This window comes from Thrips palmi, unplaced genomic scaffold, assembly GCF_012932325.1.
Source record: "Thrips palmi isolate BJ-2018 unplaced genomic scaffold, TpBJ-2018v1 HiC_scaffold_6, whole genome shotgun sequence".
Taxonomy (NCBI): Eukaryota; Metazoa; Arthropoda; class Insecta; order Thysanoptera; family Thripidae; genus Thrips; species Thrips palmi.
This window is the reverse complement of record NW_023144633.1, coordinates 1,899,939-1,913,472: the sequence shown is the minus strand read 5'-3', so window position 1 is coordinate 1,913,472 and position 13,534 is coordinate 1,899,939. Positions and strand designations below refer to the sequence as shown.

Genomic DNA, 13,534 nt, shown 5'->3' with positions numbered 1-13,534 from the left:
GATTGCTCTCCGAACGAGGAATCCATTGGTGGGGTCACACGTTCGCATCGAGCCCTGTTTAGAGACTCTGGCGCTCAAAACGCGTCTAGAATTTTTGCCGCCTCCACCGGTCTTCTGGCCCACTGTGGGTCCCCAGCGTCCACGGGGTCCACGTAAAGCAGGGGCATTTCATAATGTGTACCAAGGTTGGCGGCGCTAACGTGGAAATAGCCTGGCGGCGTTTCAACAACACGCTGCCGCCGCTCGCGTGGAGCCGCCATGGCGTGGTCGGCGTGGTCCACCCCGCGGCCAACAGGTGGCCCGCTATCAGCACCGTTCACCCGCGGCGAGGGTTAGGTCGGGTTAGGTTGGCAAGTTAGGTTAGGCGGGACTCTGGTTTGACGGAGAGTCCAACGGCCGCCGGCTCGGCCAGCCTCCCCCACCCCTTTCCCTGGCCTCCCACACGCGGCCGCGCGCCCCGGCTGCCCCGCGTGCGACAGAGTGAATTTGTGAAACCCGGCGACAGCAAATGGGCGACACGCGGTGTTTGGTGTTCGCGGCCGATCCGCCCCGCCGGCCAGACGAGGCACTGCGAGGCAGGCTCCGAAATAACGAGAATGGGAAGCCTCGGTGATGAATAAGTGAAAAGCGGGCCGCGGGGCGGCACCACCAGGCAGGCTGCAGGATGTCTCCGGTCACGCGCGGCTTAGCACCAAACTGGACACACCCAGCGCGGCCCGGCCTGGCTAGGCCTGGCCGACCCCGGCTGGTCCAACCCCGCAGTGTGTCTCCATGGCGGCACAGAGCGGGCCCTGTCCAGTCTCCGCGCCGCGACTCCACGTCCACCGAGTGCGTGCACTGTGCGGCACTAAGATGCAGCAGCAACAAGCACACGAAACACACCCTGCAAAGCCAACCGGGCAACCGGGCGTGTGGTGTTGCAGTCAGTTGGCCTCGCAGCTCCTTACCTAGGGTCGCGCTTTCCGAGTATCTCACAACTTTGGCGGTCCACATAATGGGCGTGTCCAACTTACAGCCAGGTTTTTCCGACCCGTTCTCCATGGCTATGCGATAGGGCCGCTGCAGGTCGCCGGGCGCCACCTTGCCGTACATCGTGCGGTCCATGGCGGAGCCGCGGGGCCTGGACACGGACAAGCGCGTCACGCCACCGTCACTGTGCCGCCGTCAACGGGCGGTGTCTCCCCGCGCTGCCTCTCTCGCACCCCGACGGCGGCGCCACGAGTGCGAGAGAGGCAGCGCGAGCCGGTCAACACGGGGTCAACATGTGGCGGGAAAACAACGCCGGGCTGACTCGACACGGCCAACGGCGTGTCACAACACGCGTCACGAACGACGGAGCGGCGTCACAGACACGTCACGGACACGTCACGTCGCACAGCGAGGGGCGAACAACTGGAGGTGTCAGTCCGAAGTGCCGGCTCGACGGGCAGCGCACAGTGTCACAGCCCGCGAGAGGTCCTAGAGTCCAAGACTGCAAGCAGCCACAGGCCCTGAGGGCGGTTTGGCGGGTAATTTCCGCTGCTCTGCCCGCACGCCTTCACTGGAGGTGTTCGCCCCTCGCGCGACACGTGTCGTGCCTGTCACTGACACGCGCCGGCGTCCGCACGCGCGTCACGGACGCGTCACTCCGTCGGAGGGTGACGTCACGCGTGCACGCCATCGACACGTGGGTGGGTGAGACTCGGCGGGTACCTCGGTGCGCGCGGCGCGGCGTGCTCCACACGCGTGCTCGACGCTCGACGCGACGCGACGCTCGACGCGCACGTGCTCCTGGCCCGACGCGCCAGCGGCCACTAGCAGTGCAGCAGCAGCACCGCGGTACCGCGGCACCGCTAGGGCACCGCCACTGGCAGGGACCCGACCGGCGTCTCGACGCCCCGACGCCCCTCCGCCCCGCCCCTCGCGGTGGAGGCGCCGCGCCGCGCCGCGGTCCCTTCGGGGTTGCCTGCCTGGCAGTGCCTGCTCCCCCCGCCTCTCGGACACGTCTTCGACCAGACGGTAGACGGCACACTGCAGTGTAGTGTACTGCAGTGGGGCTGCTAGCCGCGGCTCAGCCGCCTGCCAAGACGCCGACAAGCCGACAGGCACCTTACTTAGCTTAGGGTCAGTGCAGTGCAGTACAGTGTGGTGTGGTACAGTCCGGTTGGAAAGCGGCAGGCAATCCAGCATGGATGCACCTGTCAACCAGTGTTTATCAGCCATTGGCTCAAATTTCAATCTTGACGCATAGCACGTAGGAACACCGTGATAATGAGTGGACAGTCTAGTCTTTCGCTGTAGAAACATTAAGTACCCAGAAGTTAACTACATGCTTAAATCACTTTTGAAACAAATATAAAATAAAATAGGGAGCAATTTGGGACGTTATTAAAGAAGCTGCTCATTGACAGTTAGGTCATTGCACGACAGTGCAGGAGCGATGATGCTGTGGAAATGAGCTACACACACTTGCCGTAATAACATGAGCGTGAGGCATAATCAGAGCCACAAGAAATCAGAAGAAGATGACGCTGCTATGAATCACATGAAGCAATACGACACCAGCACAGAAATCAATTCAGGTATACAGCACTCTACGCAACAGATGCAAATCGCTGGCATTGCGATGCAATCACTGGAGACAAATCCTATCATCTTGGGAAGATGTTACGTTTCAATACCTTTGGGATACACTAGAACCATATTAGAAGCAACTACTTTAAAGAAAAACTACCCCAGTCAGCTTGAGCGTAGCACCACAGAGCATAATAGTTGTCGCTGTTTAACGACTGGATATGCCAGTGCATTGACAGAGACGTGCTGAAAAAATAATTGTAGCAGCGAGCGAAGTGGCAGTCAATGTATGATTCAGGGAGATCTTTTGAGGAGTGGCAGTTGGATCGAAATAAGCAAGAGATAACCTAACTTTGTAAAGGTTAGGACATTGTTTACAAACACAACGCCCACGACTGATGTCACACTTCCTTATTTTCGTTGTGTAAATTTTTTTTAAAGCTTCAAAACATTGAAAATTTATTTTTAAAAACACGAAATAGTAACCGAGACAAGCGGCAAGGGCTTAAAGTCCTCAAACTTAGACTTTGTCGAATTTTGACATTAAGACAGGCACAGTCCTCAGCTTTACTCACCTAGATCATCCATTTCGGGCGACAAACGGGGCTTTCTGTTCAGGAACAACTATTTTTGAGGCCACCGGTAGCGCGTCACTAATTCAGCCCCGAACGAGGGCCCAAATTTGGACTTTAGAACGGGTGACAAATTTGGAGATAAACCATATCAGTGTGAAAATACCGACTACCGATGCTGATAACCCAATGTCAATGTGAATGTGACAGCACCAAGGACGCGCCAAATTCAAACTAAATTCGCGTCCCTACTGTCAATGATCGAAAGGAACTTGTTTTAGTATTTATTTGTGCGAACTGGGGCAAGCAAGGTCAAATAATGCAGAGTAAAGTCAAAAAATTTCAATGGTGTTACATATTATAGAAATTTGTATTTCACAGCATAAGTACAAGATAAAAATAGTTGTAAATAAGGTGACCATGATTAAAATATCCAATAGACTACCAATTACTGAAGCTGCCAAATTCATATCCTGCAACTTTCTTCTTTTTGGGAGCTGGTTCAGAAATTTTGTCAGATTTCTCCGGCCTAAAATTTTAATAATAAATGAAAATATTAGTGGTCACAATACATTTTCTCAAAAGGCACGCAATAGAAAGAATAAAAAATTTGAAGACTCACTTAATGTTATCGAGCTTTGGAATATATTTCCCTACACCTGACCGATAAACTTTCAATGCAGCATCCTTCTTTGGAGCAGCCCGGTTTAACGCTGCCTTTTCCTCTGCAATTTTCTTCATTTCCTCAGCTCGTTCTGCTGCAAGCTGTCAAAAAAATAATTAAAACACTCTTACATCCAGGCATTTCTTTCCAGAAAACATTATGGTAAACACTAGTTGCATCATGGCTCATAGCATACTTGATCATCTGCCTCCTGGTATGGGTCAACAAAAACGCTTGCTCTTTCAATGACTATGTCTTCTATAGGTCGATCTTTGTTGTCCACTTCTATTTGTTCCATCGCTGTAAGAGTATCAAGGCCTCCAACCACTTTGCCGAAAACCGTGTGCTTACTATCTAGATGTCGGCAGGACCTATAAGTGATGAAACTGAAAACAGGAAATGGCACTGTGAAGGTAAAAACTGGCTCGGGTAATAAAAAACAAGAAAAAAAATTTGATAAAACTTACAACTGAGCTTTGTTGGTGTCTGAACCAGAGTTGGCCATTGATAAGACTCCCCTTCCTGTATGAGTCAAGTTAGGTTTGAATTCATCTTTGAATGGTTTGCCCCAGATTGACTGTCCCCCTGTCCCAGTTCCTGTTGGGTCACCACCTTGTATCTAAGGACATTCAAGATCACAACCAATGACAAATATTGAAGCTAAGAGAACATTAATCACTAAGTCACAGGGCAATAAGAGAAATTGTTCACCATGAAATTTCGGATTGAGCGATGAAACTTTGTTCCATTATAGTATCCATTCTGGCAATGTTTCAAAAAATTCTCACAGGTTTTAGGAACCAAATCAGAGTGCAGTTCTAAATTAAGAACCCCAACATTTGTATACAGGCGAACATAAGCTAGGAGAAAAGAAGAAAAGAATAAATTACAAATGATTGAGCAATGTTAATTGGTAACAACAACACAATCAAGCAACAAACCAACATTTCTTTTTGACCCTCTCATAGCGCACCAGATCCTCTTCGACAATAGCTGCCTCTGCTTTAGTTTCAGGGGCCATGACTGTAGATGTGAATCCAGCAGCAACAGCACCAGTAGAGTAATGTGCCTTTAGGCAGAAAACATGCACTTGAAAAACAGAACATATATACCACCGTGGACAAAAGAATCCAATAACCACACGCAATGAGTTTGTTTCTTTTCTCCACGGTAACTGGTGTAAAATTTTGAATGGAACGAATCAAAAGAATATGATGCAACTCACAGCATTAAATTTGTCAGCCTTTTCTTGTATGACATCTTTCTTCTCTGGTGCTTTGTACTCCTTTTGCAGGGTATCTAAGACTAGTTGTGTCTCTTTGTTCACATTCTTCAAACGTGCAGTTGGATCATCGTCTTACAAATGGGAAGAAACACAGAAGAGTATTGACATACAATAATATAATAATCGGACAGTGTTCCAAAGTTCAAGAATATTAAAGATCATTTACCATCCTCTACCAAACGGTGACTGTTTTTAATGTGATAAAACTTGGATAAATTAAACTTATCAACATTTTGTGGATCCTGGATAGTTAGTACATCCTTCCTGACAAAGTTTTGGTCAGTGAGCAAATCTTTATAATTTTTAGTTTTGAAGTTCAATTGTTCAACAGCCTGCAAGAGTAAAAAAGAAGTTTGAGCTTCAAAGAACAATCAATCAATATTATTTTTTTTTTTTTAAGTTTTGGGCTTTGTGTTTACACCCACCTCATGTGAAAAGACATTGCCAGTGGTGCTGATTGCAACAATGTGAGAACTGTTGGAGAATGTTTTGAATAGCACAGGACAGTGGTATTCTCCTTCAGCATTCTTCGAAAAATTAAGCTTGGTCAGCTTTTTAACATCTAGTGCCTGAAAAAGGGACATAATGAAAACGTACAAATTGAGAGCTGATTCATTGGTTTCAAGGCCCCGAAACCGCAAGGCATTAATTGAAACCTTGACGGGTGAACTCAAGAGAGAAAACACTTTACCTCTCCAGTGATAGGATTCTTCTTATATTTTTTGTAATAATCTAAGATAGATTGAAGCTCAAACACGTTGCCATTCTCATCACAGTAAGGGTTCTCCCAGGGTACAAGGCTGACGCAGCAATGGTCGAATGGAAGCCGTCTGAAATTAGCCTCATCCGAGTTGGGATTGTCAGCTTTCTTCCCTCCATACAGAGTACTCCACTCTGTGTAAGTTAGGTACCTGCACAAATAATATGTCAGTTAACATATTAAGAGCAAAATTAACCTTAAAAGCACAACAAACTCCTTACATCTTGTCCTTCTGATGTTGTCGTTTCCCCATTTTGAATGATTGAACACAAACAGAAGCCTCTCAAAAATAATATAAAGTGTCCTTGATCAAGGATTGCTAAAAGAAAGAGAGGATATGATTCAGACTTTCTCGACTGTAACTACAACTTTACATCAACAAACAGGCAGGATTTTTGTTCCTTGCGGTGGAATCAAAGACCCGGCCGCGTGCTGTGCTATGAAAAATCGCGATTTCCGAAAGCAGCATGTTTTGACTTTGAAACGTGAACGTGTTTTCTTTAACAATTCAAAATGGTATGTATTCTTTTAGCGAATTCTCACACTTTTATATTCTGCTCATTCAGCACGCTTACGTTGCTTGAAACTCACTTATTTAGAAATGGTACTTTTGTTATTTTATTTCGTAAATGTCTTGTGTACTCCTCTATAACCTAACGTTTTCAGGTGGTTTTCTGCTAACTGCTTGACAACTTTGCTAGAAATTTCTTATGCATGTCGTATAATATTTCCATTCGTATTTAAAATTTATTTTAAAAAATACTTTGTTTTTCCATGTTTGTAGGTGAAACAAAAAGCTTTGAAGAAGGCGACTAAGTCGAACAAGGTGAGCAAGGTGAAGCTCGCTAATCAGAAGGCAAACAAGAAGGTACGCCCTGGAAAAATATTATCTCGCCAAGCGAAAAAAGAAGCAAGGAAAAGCCTTTTAGCCAGTGGCGCAAAAGCGAAAAAAGTGCCCTCAAAGAAAGGGCAACAAACACCAACGGTTGAAGAACATAATGAAGAGGATGAGTTCGAACAAGGGGCAGATTTGTTGAGCATGGTAGAAGATGATGATCTTGAATTCATCAAGAAGTCAGTTACCGACCGTAGTTATCAATTGTTCAAACAAATACGGTCTTCAGCTGAGTATGTCTCTTTATTTCTTATTTATTTTGATAATAAATCTATTGGTTTTCTAAATTATGCTACATTTAATTGTATCTCACTTTATCTTTCAGCCAAGGCTCAGGGAAAGGACCTCGTAAAAAGAAGAGAAGGAACGAAGAGGAGGAGGAGGAAGATGAATTAGAAAATGAATTTGCTGAAACCATTGTATCTGCTCCAAAGCAGAAGCAATTATTGCCCATAAAGACATCACATGGTTTGGTTATCAGACAAGTTGATTGTGATGGTGAGATACTAGGGATAAATAATTGACACTGAAGCTCAATTTTATGTACCATTTTTAAACACGTTTCAAAAAATTTCACAGATGCAGATGAAGTGCCAGAAAAGGCTGGACGCCCTGCTAAGCAAGCAAAGAAAGTAGAGACACCTGAAATTGAGAAGGAAAGTGATGATGAATTAGACTTCACCTTAAATGAAGTTGATGAAATTGATCCGCTTCAGCCTATCACAACTGCTCAGTTACTAGCACGTCGTGAAGCTATTTTAAATAAGCGAAAGTTTCATATTGGTGTGTTATGCAGTGGTATTATTGAAAATCCCGAACAAAAGGTAAACTGGCTTCTGTTTTAAAAATTTTCCCAACTTCATCATGTGGCCCAAATTCATTCATTTGTTACATAAAATGATCATTTTTGTTTTCCAGCTCATTAATTTTACACCTCTTCTGGAGATGATGGAAGAGACTCACCCCGAAGTGAAGATTTCAGTAAGGAAACTTGTAGCTGTGTCTTTGCTGGAAGTATTTAAGGATGTTTTGCCTTCTTACTACATCAGACATATTGAAATAGAAAAAGTTCAGCGTAAGTATCAATGTTTTTGATAGCCTACCTTTTTTAACCTTTGTTTTCCTGTTTTTCTTTTTAAATATTTTCTCCAACCTTTATTATTTTTTGAATTTTTCAGTTAAAAAGGTTACTATAGCTCTCCGGAAGTTTGAGCAAGATCTGCTGGCTGCTTACAAGAAATACCTCACTAAATTGGAAGCCCTATCGTCATGTCTCATACGTAAGAAGGGGGATACTAGGAAAAGCTCAGAGGTGCGCTATTTGTTTTCTTATGAAGAGTGCTTTGTTTTGGTTCATGTAATTAATTTATCATTTGTTTCAACAGCAAGAAATACAACTTGGGGTGGTTTCTGTCAAATGTATGGCAGAACTGTTAGTAGCACATCCCTATTTTAACTTTTCCAATAATTTAGCTTATTTTCTTGTAACATTTCTGGACAACTCTAACTCTGCTGTGCGGGACATTGCAAGAGATGCTATTAAGAGGGTTTTCAAGGAAGACAAGCGTGGTGACATTTCACTTGAGGTGAGTTTGTGTGTTGAGGTTCTTTAACTTTACTTCAGTTGCCTCATCTGACAACTTTGTTTCTAAATAATAGATTGTCAAACGCATAAATGGATTGGTTAAACGACGCGAGCACAATGCTCATCCACATGTGCTTGAAGTTCTTCTTTCCCTGCGCATCAAAGACATTAACTTAGATAAGGAAAAAGAGGATGACTTGCAGCAGAAGAAGCTTAAAGGACGCAAAATGAAAATTCTCACTATGTCCAGGACTGAAAGAAAGGTATTGTAGCATCATTTTTTGAAACTTGTATCTTGTGGTAAGTCATGAAAAATTATTGTTTTCTCTTGATCTTTCCAGAGAGAGAAAATGCTGAAAGAAGTCAACAGGGAACTGATGGAAACTGAGGCAGAAGAAAACAAACAGAAAAAGCAGCAGGCTTTTACTGAAGTGGTGAAAGTAGTTTTTATGATATACTTCAGAATTTTGAAGCAGGAATATAATTCCAAACTTCTATCTGTTTGTCTGGAAGGACTAGCAAAGTACCTATGTTACATTTATTTTTCTATCCAATTCCTACTTTCCATTCCAAGTACACTTATTATGATTTTTTTTCTTCAGGTTCTCACATTGTATCAATTTGGAGTACTACCATGACTTGGTCAATTGTATGAATGAGTTAATGGAGTCAGGTGATTTGGGATACCGGGAACAGTTACACATTGTGCAAACTGTATTTACTATTTTATCCGGACAAGGTGAAATGTTAACTATTGACCCAATTCGGTTCTACACTCACCTTTATCGTAACATGCTGCAAATCCATGCTGGTAAGACTTATTAAAAATTAAAAAAGAACTATTGATATTGTGTTAGTAGCGGTTAAACTCCACTGTTGCAATATTTTTGTTCAGGAAAAACTCACTCTGACATATCCATTTTGGCAAGGACTGTGGAAGTAATGTTGATTAAACGGAGAAAAAAGGTCTCTCATCAAAGAGTTTTGGCCTTTACAAAGCGCTTGGCAACTCTGTCTCTACATCTGTTGCATAATGGATCCCTGTCATGCCTTGGTCACATAAAAAATGTCATTCAGGTAAATTTCTTTGAGGTAATATGTAACGACTCTGTAACAACCTTCCACTAATTTGAATACCAAACCCTTCAGCTCAACAAGTTTGCTGATGTTCTTCTCGATCTTGACCTATCTGGTGGCCAAGGCTTGTATGACCCAATGCTGGAAGAACCAGAATACTGTAATGCTAGCAGTTCTTCTCTGTGGGAAGTAGCCCTACTCCAGGTGAGAAAACACTTTAAGGAACCAAATTGTTTGGTTGACGTCTTATGTAAATATTTTCCAAAAATCAGTAATGTGTGATATTGAATTGATATTTTTCTTTTAGCGCCACTACCACCCACATGTCAGGAAGTACTCACATTTTATTGCTTCTGGTGCACCACCCACTGGTGCAGGGAGTTTACCTCTGGATCTAGCAAAATTGTACGTTTTCTGATTCTGTGCTTCAGTGTTCTTAGTGTTTTCAAAAGCTTGACCACCATTTTTTAAAACTCTTTCTTGTTGACAGAACTGCAGATGATCTTTTGTTTCAATATGACGGCAGCAGTGTGGCTTTCAACCCTGCCATCCCACCACCGAAAAAAGTGATTGCAAAGCAGAAGGCATCCAAGCATTATATTTCCATTGCATCACTTGATGAGGAAGTGAAAAGAGTTATGGAATCGCCAGATAAGGTTGTTAACTTTTACAGTGCTATGACTAAACACAGGTAAAGTGTTGTCATTGGGATGTTATATATTTCAGAGAAAGAAAAAAAAAACTATTTATAAGACAAAATTGCAAATTAAATTTTCAATAGTAACATTGTTGTGTCTTTTAACCATCGACTTCTCTTGCTTGATCAAACTTGGACAAGATATCAGCAACTCTTACAACCAGGTTTGGAAAGGAAGGGTCTAAAATACACATTTGCAGCGTCTCTTCAAGAGGAAATGATGGAGGTATTGGGTCTGGATCTAGTTTGGAAAGGAGAACATAGAAAATAAATTTTAGATTTACTCTTTTCAGGGATTAGATGCATTATAGATCCTAACTTACTTGGGACACAATCTGTTGGTGTTGTATGCATTAATTGTTCATACATTTCACCGAGTGGAATGGGTACACTTTCTTCTGGCTCTGAAATCCAAAGCAACGTTTTATTAATTGTTTAGATCTGAAATTTTAACCCAGAAACTCAGCTCAGCTGAGAAGCTCAGAAATTCAGCTATTACTTGTTATATCCTTCATGGGGAAGAAATTTTGTAGATATTTTACGCAGCTTTTTGAGGTCTGTAGAGATGAAAAGCGCACTTTGAATTTACGGCCTGTGGTCTAGAGGTAGAGATATACAGTAACTAAAGGCATTCACAACGCAACAACTTCATTCTTTCATGACGAAAAGCAAAGCCTACCTGATGTCGCACTGCAATCAGCAGAGTATCCCCTTTCGATATGCCGTGCATTTGAGTGTGGTTGCTCAATGGCAAGGACTCCAGAACGGTTCCACTTTGAGAGAGCATTAGCTGACCACCCTACGAGGAAGACGAACTTTGTTTTAGGACAAAACAACAAGGAGGCTGTAGACCAGCTCATGACTTACTCGGCACTGCAAGGTGTAAGACCCTGAGCCGTCATCGACGGGTACCCAGGCGGGTCCTTCGCGCCGGCAGTACCGCTTCACGGGCCAACAGGCTGACGAGGACAGGTCTGACGAGGACGAGGAAGGACCCCAGCCACCACACTGACACGCACAAACGAGCTGCAGTTATAAACTTGCGGTGTGTGGTACGGGCAGTGACGTCCGAACGAGCTTCGGAGTTCGGTCAATCGGGAATCTTACCGGGTTCATCGTTGGATTCTTGCCTTGAGCGGATTGCTGGAATCGAAAGGCAGGCGGGTCGTGATTCGCTCTTTTCGTCAAGTGGAATCGAAATCCGTTGTGCATGTGGAACTCTGGAACTGGCGGCAAAGCGTTTCGACTCGACGGTTGCGGAAGCGGTCAAGCTCAGGCTGGCCAACATCTCGCAAATGTATTAAAAATATTCTGTTAAAAAAATTTTTGCGAGTATTTCACCAGTAAGTGGTTTGAGTGAGAAAAAAATTGATCCAATGACCTAGTTTTCAGAGTAGGCTGCCGTATCAGCGAGAATGCGTTAGAATCGGTCGCTCGGCGTGAATCTTCAAAGGGATGCATGTTGGTGTCCGTGGAGAGAAAACAGCGGTTCTTTTCAATGTTTATTTATTTAAAAAAGCATGATGAATAAATTAAAGCTTAAATAAAATGATGGGATCAAGATGATGAAAATGACATAAATTATTGGTGGAACGGTTCTTGGTGCAGCAGATGGGAGTCGCCGCGCAGTCTTGTCCTCCGCGTCGAAGTCGAGCGACGCAAGAGGCCAGCGAGAGGCGGGAAGGTGGATGGACGAGGGACGAGGCGAAGGGCCTATGGGCCGTGCTGCAGAGCCTCTTTGGTGCGCCTCCGGCTACACTGGTTGGATCTGAAAGGCGAGGGACAGTGCGAATGTCAGAAACCGTCGGGGTGACCAAACTCAGGACATGACTTTCCACAGGCTTTCTCTAACACTGCTACACTCGCTGCAGCACAACGACACTAAAAAAAAAAAAAACCGTTCCTGGTCTCGGACAGCAAAGCACTCCTCGCACTCACCTTCGTTACTCCTCCCGCTGCTTGTAGTACTCGTTGTACCGACGGAGTGCCTCCTCTCTCTCGCGCTCCCTCTGGCGCTCTCGCTCTCGCTCCCTCTCTCGCTCCCTCTCGCGCTCCCTCTCCTGCTCGCGGTTGTCTGGCTGGACCATCTTGGCTGCCTTGTTCTTGTGCTCGGCGTTGCAGTCGGACTGAGAGTCGTGCCCCCTGCCGGTTTGCAGCCCATCTTATAGGCCGGCGAGGTGCCGGTGAAGTCCGCGAGGGAAGCCCCTACGCTTGGAGTGCCACCCTAATCGGCGTGGTGCAGCACCTATCTGGACGCCGCACGCGGTGGGTACACTTGGAAGTGGGAGCCTGGCCGGCAAGTCCGCCAGGGAAGCACCAGCCCGCACCAACGGCGGCGTCGCGTCGGCTAGCCGGCCGGCTCCGCGGCCTGATAACATTTCTAGACGGCTTAGAGCGACACTGCTCCCGCGAGCGAGAGCACGGCGTGACGCGAGCGGTGCCGGCAGTGCCGGCCGGTGCTTCCCTGGCAGCCTCGCTCGCTAAGCCTCGCCTGGCGGGGCGGACTTGCCGTACTTGCCGGCCAGGCTGTACACCGCTGCCTTCGGACAAAGCTACTGTACACTGTAGGCGCCGTGAATCGAGTGACGCGAGAGGTGCGCTCGATTAAGCCGTGCAGCACTGCACTCCAAGCACGGGGGCTTCCCTCGCGGACTTCACCGGCGCCCTGCCGCCGTCCACTTGACCAAAGTGACTTGCCGTGTTTTGCTCGTGTTTTGCTTTTCTGTCAAGGCAGGTTGTTTCTTGAAGAATGGATAAATGAAAGAAACCTTGTCAGGGCAACAATTTATGTTATCTTCTTTATTGATGGTATTGTAAGTTAACACTATCCGTACATTTAACATACATCTTTTAATTTTGAAGAAGACACATTCAACATTCACATCCCTGTCATGTACATGATGTGATGTTTGGGTGGTGCATGATTACTTTGAATTCTCTTGACTCAATTTTCAAAGGAGCATAAATTTTAAGAAGTGATTGTTGATTGGCTGTCTACATAATTATCACGTTAAAGGCTTAACAAAATGGATGTGTGCATAATGATCTTGCTACGAAAGCATATAAGAAGTCAAAATAAACAGATTACATAGGAACTTCCTAGCAAAGGTCCTTGCTCCTTTCCACAGCTTCCAAACTAAACATTACCTCTCAAATCATTGTTCTGCTTTTGCTTCCAAAGATAAAGTAAATTATTCAGCAAACTTAAACGGCTTTAGGTTTGGTCAGACACAGGTAAAAGATTGCAATACATAAACATAAAATTGAGAGGGAAACAAGAAAAATGTGACACTTACAAGGGGCAAGGTTCTTTCACCATCTTGAAAATGTCTATGCAGAATTACATGATTGCTACTACGATCTTGAGTACATCTGAAGTCTGCTGCATTTTTATTCCTCTAGAACAATTGATTCAAATTTCTAGGTATGGGAATCAGTCTCTTCAC

The 13,534-nt window shown here is 45.0% G+C and overlaps 4 protein-coding genes across 9 annotated transcripts in view; 1 reads left to right on the top strand and 3 right to left on the bottom strand.

Moving 5' to 3' along the window:
- The window catches only part of LOC117651525 (paxillin), a 38,590-nt gene extending 35,288 nt beyond the window's left edge, over positions 1-3,302 (bottom strand). For 2 of the 6 annotated variants that reach the window (XM_034395593.1, XM_034395594.1), the window contains exon 1: positions 948-1,119. In XM_034395593.1, the coding sequence (XP_034251484.1) occupies positions 948-1,104 (157 nt within the window). In that variant the 5' untranslated portion in view covers positions 1,105-1,119. Of the gene's footprint in view, positions 1-947; positions 1,120-3,128 lie in introns of those variants that run through there. The other 4 variants (XM_034395601.1, XM_034395602.1, XM_034395598.1 and 1 more) reach the window with 3 other exon arrangements.
- Positions 3,303-3,476: 174 nt separating this feature from the next.
- On the bottom strand, positions 3,477-6,226 carry LOC117651526 (RING-type E3 ubiquitin-protein ligase PPIL2). Its single transcript, XM_034395605.1, has 11 exons — positions 6,056-6,226; positions 5,766-5,985; positions 5,500-5,643; positions 5,241-5,406; positions 5,015-5,145; positions 4,735-4,858; positions 4,501-4,649; positions 4,257-4,408; positions 3,986-4,175; positions 3,748-3,890; positions 3,477-3,654 (listed from the first exon to the last, which is right to left on the bottom strand). Exons 1-11 carry the CDS (start codon positions 6,085-6,087, stop codon positions 3,567-3,569), a joined length of 1,539 nt encoding a protein of 512 aa, XP_034251496.1. The 5' UTR covers positions 6,088-6,226; the 3' UTR covers positions 3,477-3,566.
- On the top strand, positions 6,211-10,175 carry LOC117651524 (nucleolar complex protein 3 homolog). Its single transcript, XM_034395592.1, has 14 exons — positions 6,211-6,350; positions 6,619-6,962; positions 7,055-7,227; positions 7,309-7,553; positions 7,648-7,804; positions 7,908-8,041; positions 8,115-8,315; positions 8,389-8,577; positions 8,656-8,837; positions 8,917-9,125; positions 9,210-9,391; positions 9,464-9,595; positions 9,699-9,796; positions 9,882-10,175. Exons 1-14 carry the CDS (start codon positions 6,348-6,350, stop codon positions 10,084-10,086), a joined length of 2,454 nt encoding a protein of 817 aa, XP_034251483.1. The 5' UTR covers positions 6,211-6,347; the 3' UTR covers positions 10,087-10,175.
- On the bottom strand, positions 10,089-11,354 carry LOC117651527. The gene is made up of 6 exons (XM_034395606.1): positions 11,196-11,354; positions 10,956-11,096; positions 10,768-10,887; positions 10,588-10,687; positions 10,412-10,492; positions 10,089-10,329 (listed from the first exon to the last, which is right to left on the bottom strand). Exons 1-6 carry the CDS (start codon positions 11,298-11,300, stop codon positions 10,190-10,192), a joined length of 687 nt encoding a protein of 228 aa, XP_034251497.1. The 5' UTR covers positions 11,301-11,354; the 3' UTR covers positions 10,089-10,189.
- Positions 11,355-13,534: the final 2,180 nt, after the last annotated feature.